This window comes from Giraffa tippelskirchi, chromosome 12, assembly GCF_054371585.1.
Source record: "Giraffa tippelskirchi isolate mGirTip1 chromosome 12, T2T-mGirTip1v1.2.pri, whole genome shotgun sequence".
Taxonomy (NCBI): domain Eukaryota; kingdom Metazoa; phylum Chordata; class Mammalia; order Artiodactyla; family Giraffidae; genus Giraffa; species Giraffa tippelskirchi.
The window spans coordinates 38,532,531-38,541,399 of record NC_137286.1 but is presented as its reverse complement, the minus strand read 5'-3'; the positions used below and the strand labels follow the sequence as shown (position 1 = coordinate 38,541,399).

Genomic DNA, 8,869 nt, shown 5'->3' with positions numbered 1-8,869 from the left:
TCACCCCAAGGGAGAAAATGAACTTGTCACGTCATTTATATAGCATTCTGCACATGAAAGTGTTGAAGAATGGCTCAGGTTTTCTAGGTGTAACACATCTTCATAACAGACTCGTCCATTCCAGGTCTCGCCTGAGAAAACTGTACCAACATCCCTGGGAGCTGTCTAAGGACCTTGGCAGACTGGATGGATTCCAGTCCCCTTAGGAAAATGGGATGTCAATCAATGATGCTGCAGGGTTTACCAAGTGAACTGGAAAGACCATCTCATTAAACCCCCATAGAGAAAGCTGAAACAATCACCTCTCCCCAGAGGTGAAATGGCATTGCTCTGACGCCAGAACCAAAGCCAATGGTCTCAGCTGGAACTTGAGGCCTCTCAGCCAGAAATCAGGACCTTGACACCATGGCAAGTGGACCTGCTGCTCCACTTGCCAAGTTCTTCCAAAATCAATAAAGACTGCATTTTTTCTCAGGCAAAGTTAAAAGCAAAGTGTAAAAATACCATATGTTACTCTGCTGGTCACACAAATTTGATATATATCCATATGAACAAAGTTTTAGTTCATGACCATGAACTTAGACCATGAACTAAGTTTTAGTCTTTCAATTTTAAGGCTCTGTTTACTGTGGCAGACAAAAGAAGCCATAGAGTTAATAAGAATTTTTACAGTTTAAAAATTAGCATACAGTATGACAAATTTTCCAGTCTGCTTGAATTAGAAGAACATCTCTCAAGAGAATCCTGCAATGGCTGAGCTATATTCTGACGAGAGTGAGGGTGTGTACTCCTGTCCCATTGGAAGTCATTATGGACCCTTTCCCAAGGAGCACCTGCCCGTTAAGACTTTGTGGCAAAGGTTTTAAAATCTGGTTCGCCACAATTATATGGTAGAGCCAACTGCATTAGAGAATCAAATCTAAATACCTTTTGCCTCCCATGAAATCCTTTTCTAAACTATGCTTTTTAAAAGTGTAATACTCCTTTAAAAAAAAAAGATAAAATTTGAAAGTGGGGGCGGGAAAGTCCTTTTCAGCCCCAGGCCAAAGATACTCCATGTCCTTATGTCTTCTGGATACTAGAGTATTATCTGACTGCAGCTTGTGGTAGAAACTGGGAATAGCCAAGCTGGGAGAGTGTTCTTTCTATTATTTTATTGTTCAGAAAATCATCAGTTCATTGCTTTGCTAAAAATGTTACATGTTCATTGTAAAAATTTCTGATAATCTAAAAACGTTAAACAATAAAATACGGAATTGCTGCCCCACCAACCGTAACTGCAAAAACCTGAGACAGAAAATAAAATCGAATTGCAAAAAATGCAAACTGATTATGGTAATTACATTTCATTAATACATTCCCACCACTGACAAGTAGACGAACTATCAGAACGTGGCCTTTCAATGCACTCTGCAGAAAGTAGAACACCAAAGTCAGAGACAGCACAGTGTGTGTGGCCGAGTACATCCCATACCAGCACCCATGGCTCCTCTCCAGAATCCACTTTCCTGAACTCAGCTGTAACTCTCCTTGAACCTCAATGTCAGAATCTTTCCCCAGAGAGATGCTAAAACGTTTCACTTTTGAGATAAAGTCAAATAGGAAAGATCATCAGAAAGAAATAAACTAAGTCTGCACCTGGCCAGTGCTATTTTTCCCATGCTTGGGACTGTAAACTGACTTCAGCCAAATCAGCTCTTTCATACATAGAATAAGACAGGAAATCTACCATCAATAATCTGTAAACATGATCATGACAATAAAAAGATAACTCTATTCACCAACTTTTCCTCCCAGATGAAATAATCTATTATCTGAGAAACTGAAGGTAACCTTATAAGAAGTTAAGCCTTCCTCCTGTCACATTCCAGAAAAATGTTAACATCTTCCCCAACCACAAAAAACTGTTTAAGCAAGTAAACATACTTTATGACATGCCAAATTAATCAGCTAGCTGATTATGCTTCAGTAATGATAATAATGATAACATTTAACATCATATAAAATAATGTGATGGAATTTCAACTCTCATTTGTATATTATTCCCAAATTTGAATTAACAAATAATTAAAATTTGTTTCTCAATTTAGAGTTTCACTTTTGAAAAGCAGTTCACTTTATTTTAGACAGACTTCTATTTTCCTCTGTCACTCTGGTAGGTCTATTCAGCAAGAATTTACCATCTTTTTACCTTTTTCAGTTATTGTTTGAACATCTTCTGATAGGTCACATTTCACCTTCTTAAGTCTGACATGGTCAAGCGTACTTTTAAGTAAAATAGTTGGGTAAAATTATTATTATTATTATTTTTTAATAAATTTATTTATTTTAGTTGGGGGCTAATTACTTTACAATATTGTAGTGGTTTTTGCCATACATTGACATGAATCAGCCATGGGTTTACATGTGTTGCCCATCCTGAACCCCCCTCCCACCTCCCTTCCCATCCCATTCCTATGGGTCATCCCATTGCCCCAGCCCTGAGCATTTGTCTCATGCATCAAACCTGGAATGGTGTTCTGTTTCACATATGATAATATACATGTTTCAATGCTATTCTCTCAGAACATCCCACCCTCACCTTCTCCCTCAGAGTCCATAAGACTGTTCTATGCAAAATGAAGATGTTGGAAAATGAAGAAAAAAAACCCCAAAACATCCACTATTACTAAAACTTTTGTTTTCATCAATTATAGGTAAAAGGTGCTGCAGTTGTGTCCTCAAAAAAGACAGGCTTTACTTCTATACTTTCTAACTGCCTTTTGAAACAATAATGGTCAGTGGTATTTTCATAATTCTGAATTTCTCAGAGCTCAAAAAGGGGAGGAATTAACATATCTAGTCTAAGCATCCCAAACATCCATTAATTTGCCAATGAATCCTACAGCACAGACATATGAAAAAAATCTTCTCACTGCTGGTTTTCTCACAGAGAAAACCCTAGTGTTTCCTTTATGGTATTAAGCAGCTCTTCTAGACCAGGAGAACACAATTAACAGGAAAGGACAACGGGGCCTGAATGCACCACTGTTCTCTAAAAACATCACGAATTTACCACACGCCCTTGTGAAAACCTGTTACTTGGCCTGGTGAAAAAAGACCACTAATGTTAAATCACCGAGTACGAAAAGGAAACACCATCATTAACTGAACCAGGATCTGTCCTAATATAATAATATGAGGGCACCTCTGTCTTCCAGAACTACCAGGAAGTTGGGTGTTTGGGGTTCATCAAATACTTAGGTCTGTACCCACATTAACATGTGGATTTGCGATTTTCTAAGAAATTTACTTCATCCATTGACCTTAACTCAGTTTTTATTGTAGAGTTCAGGAAACACATCTTTATCTTGGTCTGTGAACCAGAATCATCATTATGAACCACTTATCGTAAATGTATCTATGGGTACTGGTTAAGAAAGTTATGCCAGTTGGTAACCTGTTGGGTAAACCAGTTTTTACTGAAAAATGCTTAACACAAAATAAGCCTGTTGCCTTTTAATGAAAATTTTTAAAAATCAATTTTTTCATATGCTTTGAAAAGGAAGAAAAGTCTTAAACCATCCACTCACAGTGAGTTCACAGAAATCGATGCTATCAAGGCTCTTGCTTCTGTGCAGTCTCCCTTTAATTCGTCTTAAAGAAGGCTTTCCTTGGCTGACACTAGAAGTAGCACCATTGGGGTTTTCAGAGGACGGTGTTACCCTGCAAGAAGAGGAAAGCACTTAAGATGACAGGCTCGCAGATGAGCACATTTCTCAATACGAGGTAGACATTTACTCGAGAACTGTGGAAAAGCCATCCTTTTCCAGCTAGAGAGCTAAGAACCAGGGTGGAGCTGCCTTCTATCAGGTGCCTTCCTAGATATTTCTCAGCAGCTTGTGAGTTTAGAAATCTCTAGTGACAGTTCAAATATTCCAACATAGGATCCACTGAGAGTCAGCTCTGTGACCATCAGAGAAGCAATCAGGACTGGACTGAAGTTTCCTAGGTGACTGAGAGGCGCTGTTCCCTGGGATAGTTATTCATCAAGTGCTCAGCTGGGCGCCTGGCACACCAGTGCACCAGCCATCATGTGCACCAACACAGACACTGTTCAGGAGGCTTTTGTTAAGCATGAAAATAGCCTTTAAAAATCTAACCATGACAGTCGACACTTAATTCAGTATTACTATGGAACCAAGAAAATACAGATAAGAAGAAACGGCACAGGAACTAAACCATCTACAGAACACACACTGGGCTACGTGTTCACACATACAAACACACACTCCAGACTGCCATGTGTTCTCCCGTGTCTGTGCCACTGCTGGTGGCAGTCCTGAACAAGATGCCTTTCCCATCTGGGAGGAAACTTGCTCAGTGGATTATGGTCTTACCGATAATAAAGATTGTAAAGTAATGAGACTGATTTGTAAGTGTGGTCTGGGAAAAACAGCATTCTTATTTTATGCTCAGAGCTTCTATTTGTAATACATTTCATGTTCATAAATTTATCAACCTTCACACCATATTTAACTTTTGATATTTAAAATGTTGTTTTCTGGGACTTCTCTGGTGGCCCAGCCTTTATGACTCCATGCTTCCACTGGAGAGGCCATGAGTTCAATCCCTGGTTGGGGAACTAAGATCCAGTATCCAGCATGGAGAGGCACAGATCAAAAAAAGGGGGAAAAAAAGGCCTCCCTTATCACCCTCATGCCAAATCTCCACCCTTTTTCTTAAGGACAATCATTACCAACAGTTTTCTGGAAAACCTCTCAAATGATCACATTTATCTATGTATGTTTTAATCTCCTTTTGAAACTTTTAAGGAACCAAATTGTTTATATCGCCTGTATATTTTTCACTTAATTACCTATCTTGACACTCTTCCCATAATAACCCATACATATCTATTTCATTCTTTTTAAATGGTTAACCACAGCATTGTTATTGCTGTTTAGCCGCTAAGTTGTGTCCAACTCCTTGCAACCCCAAGGGCTGTAGCCAACCAGGCTCCTCTGTCCATGGGGATTCTCCAGGCAAGAATACTGGGGTGGGTTGCCATTTCTTCATCCTGGGCATCTTCCCGATCCAGGGACCGAACCCAAGTCTCCTGCGTTGCAGGCAGATTCTTTACCACTGAGCTATGAGGGAAGCCCCATTTCATAGTAAAGGTGTACCATATTTATTTAAACATTCCCCTGTGATGGGCATTCAGTTTAGCTTTCAAATGTTTGCTCCAAAAAAGAAGAAAAAAGAAGCTCCAATTAAGCGAGTATGAAAGTGAAGTTGCTCAGTCATGTCCGACTCTTTGTGACCCCATGGACTAGAGCCTACCAGGCTCTTCTGTCCATGGGATTCTCCAGGCAGGAGTATAGGAGTGGGTTGCCATTTCCTTCTCCAGGGGATCTTCCCAACCCAGGGATCAAGCCAGGTCTCCCGCATTGTAGGCAGACGCTTTACCGTCTGAGCCACCAGGGAAGTGCTATCAAACCACAAAGCAATAGTTTTAGGAGCTCCTAACTTCTCTCTCTTTATCCCTTTCTTTTGTGACTCTTCAGCTTACTCCTCCAGATTTCTAATTTGCTTTTCAGTTCTGTCAATTTGTCCATTCTTTCACTTCAATGAGTAAATTTTACATTTCTAGTGTCCAGTATGTTTTTATTAACAGAATTCTCTCCTCTATCTTTCTGAAAAACATGTGGATCCAATGTTTTCTTTTCCTTCAGAGACTAGTTTCTCTGCCTGTTGAAGATGCTAAGTAAGTCTCTAAAGACTGGCTTTTCCCAACTGCTGTGTGATCTGTACAGTCTACATCTATCTCCACTGGAGAACTTCTATCTCCCCACAGGAGCACTTACCAGGCCTGCCCTCAGCGGCTCTGGCAGACAGGACACACTGCCAGAAGGCGTGTGAGGTGGTGTCTCTTCTGGGTCAGGGCACACAGTGGCCATCTCAGGTCCAGCCCTGTCTCTCTGGCCCTAGTGCCCACAGTAACGCCACAGTGAGAAAGCAACATGGCTGTCTCCTCAGCATCACAGCTCAGTGAGGACGAGCGGTCGTATCTGATGCACTCCCCCCACACCCTCAGCTCCTTCCAGTCCTTGAAGCTGCCTTAAGCCGCCCACCCCTAACTTCGCAGGAATCTTCTGCACATTTTCTGGACAATGGTTTCAGTGAGGCTTTTCTCTCTCTAGAACTACCCCTATCTACTAACTACTTCTCAGTTGTTGCTGTTGTTCAGTTGCTAAGTCGTGTCTAACTCTTTGCAACCCCCAGGACTGTAGCATGGGGGGTGTAGCAACCCCCATGCTCCTCTGTCCTTCACTATCTCCCAGAGTTTGCTCAAATTCATATCCATTGAGTTGATGATGTTACCCAACCATCTCATCCTCTGTAGCCCCCTTCTACCCTCAATCTTTCCCAGTCTCAGGGTCTTTTCCAATGAGTCAGCTCTTCCCATCAGGTGGCTAAACTATTGGAGCTTCAGCTACTTCTCTACTTCTCAGAGATCCCTCAAAAATGCTGGTCCATTGATGGTATTCTTCATTGTTTACCCAGACTGTTATTATTAATGCTGCAGCTTTTTTCATTTATATTTTTGTTATTTCTTTGGGTTCCAATGAGGACACCTTTCAAGTCACCTCCCAAAGTAAAATCCTGCTGATGTCCTTTTCACGATTCTCAATACAAAGAGCAGCACCTTGTACAGTTTTGTTCTCCTTTCTGCAGGGAAGAACTTCCATGAACACAGTGAAGAACTGTGCTCCAGAAGAGGGCATATGGTAAAGAGAAACCGAATGGCACAATACAAGTCTTAGGGTGTGGAAAAAAGGGAACTCTCTTGCACCACTGGTGAAAAAGTAAATTGGTACAGCTGCTATGGAGAACAGCGTGGAGGTTTCTTAGAAAACTAAAAATAGAGCTACCATATGATTCAGCAATACCTCTCCTAGACATAAACCCTGAGAAAATCATAATTCAAAAAGGCACATGTACCCCAATGTCCACTGCAGCACTGTTTACAACAGCCAGGACACAGAAGCAACCTAAATGTCCACCAATAGAGGAATGGATAAAGAAGATGTGGTACCTATATACAATGGAATATTGCTCACCCACAAAAAGGAATGGAGTTGAGTCATGTGTAGTGATGTGGATGAACCTAGAATTTGTCATACCATTTGACTCTTTCTGAAGTCAGAAAGAAAAAAACAAGTATTATATATGAATGTATATGTATGGAATCTGGAATAATGGTACTGACAAATCCATCTGCGGGGCAGGAACAGAGATGCAGACATAAAGAATGAACTTGTAGACACAGCAGGGGAAAGGGAGGGTGGGACACCTTGAGAGAGTGGCAGTGACATATATATATATATATATATATATATACACATATATATATATATATATATATACCACCATGTGTAAAACAGACAGCTAGTGGGAAGGTGCTACATAGTAAAAGCTCAGCTCGGTGTTCTGTGATGACCAAGAGGGATGTGATACGGGGTGGGGTGGGAGGTCCAAGATGGAGGGGATATAGCTGATCCACTGTGTTGTACAGCAGAAACCAACACAAAATTGTAAAGCAATTATATTCCAATTAAAAGAAATATATATACAAGTCTTGAATTCTCTTTATTTCCTCTCTCTCACTTCATGTTGACAGCCCTGGTTAGGTGGTATGATAATATTAGAAATTAATACAAATGGGATATAAATTTTTTTGACAGAAGAATATTTTCAAAAGTTTTTCTTCATCTGACTAAGAGATCCATCACCAATTTCCTTTTTTCCAAACTAAAAGCCTAAAACCTAAAGTCTTCAGTAAGAATTTATGTCCACCAAATTTTGAAAATGACTAAGAGCCAAAAAATGTATCAGGATCACAATAAAAAACCTTCAATAACCAGGAGGACTGAGCTGGCATCCACCAGGGGAATATTGGGTCGGGCAGAACCCACCTACCCACACATTCAGCAGGAGGAGGAAAGGGTCTTATCCAAGGACTGAACCAGCTCCTGCGGAGAAATCTCAGTGACTTCACAGCTCAGACCAGATCTTTGTGAAGCTAAGAGACCAACTGTTAACAAGCACATGGTTCAATCATGGCCTCCCTTTCTCTGGTGGGAGATAAAGAAAAGGAATAAACAGGTCCAGATAAATATGTAGAATATTTATACTCATATTTAAGTAGGAGGAGTCTTGAGATATAATTTAAGATGTTGCTTCTCTTTCATTTTAATGTTTTTTTGAGAATTAATTCCAGATATAGTCATGTATGGACGTGAGAGTTGGACCATAAAAAAGGCTGAGCACCAAAGACTTGATGCTTTTGAGCTGTGGTGCTGGAGAAGACTCTTGAGAATCCCTTGAACAGCAAGGAGATCAAACCAGTCAATCCTAGAGGAAATCAACCCTGAATACTCACTGGGAGGACTGATGCTGAAGCTGAAGCTCCAATACTTTGGCCACCTGATGGGAAGGGCCGATTCACTGGAAAAGACCCTGATGCTGGGAAAGATTGAGGGCAGGAGGAGAAGGGGCCAACAGAGGATGAGATGGCTGGATGGCATCACCGACTCAAAGGATATGAGTTTGAGCAAACTCCGGAGTTATTGAAGGACAGGGAAGCCTGAAGTCTGCAGTGCACGGGGTTGCAAACAGTTGGACGTGACTTAGCAACTGAACAACGAACAACAATATTTGTGGAAATATGTGTGTCTGACAGTTCTGTGCTGGACACGTAAACACGCACGAGGTGTCTGAGGTGCGTCCACAGCTCAGGAGGGAAGCCCTGTCCACGGTGCTCCTGATGTGGAGAAGACAGCATCTCTGTCACCCGAGGCACCCCTCTCACCCAGCCTGACCTGAA

At 41.1% G+C, this 8,869-nt stretch overlaps 1 protein-coding gene across 33 annotated transcripts in view; it reads right to left on the bottom strand.

Annotated features, from left to right (window-relative positions):
• TJP1 (tight junction protein 1) overlaps positions 1 to 8,869 on the bottom strand; it is a 338,414-nt gene that overhangs the window by 248,614 nt on the left and 80,931 nt on the right. For 32 of the 33 annotated variants that reach the window (XR_014070282.1, XR_014070281.1, XM_081546603.1 and 29 more), the window contains one exon: positions 3,573 to 3,705. The exons of the other annotated variant lie outside the window; for it this stretch is intronic. Coding sequence is in view for 15 of the 32 variants with exons in the window: in XM_081546570.1 (XP_081402696.1) it covers positions 3,573 to 3,705 (133 nt within the window). In the remaining 17 variants the exon portion in view is untranslated. The remainder of the gene's footprint in view (positions 1 to 3,572; positions 3,706 to 8,869) is intronic. 33 annotated transcript variants of the gene reach the window in all.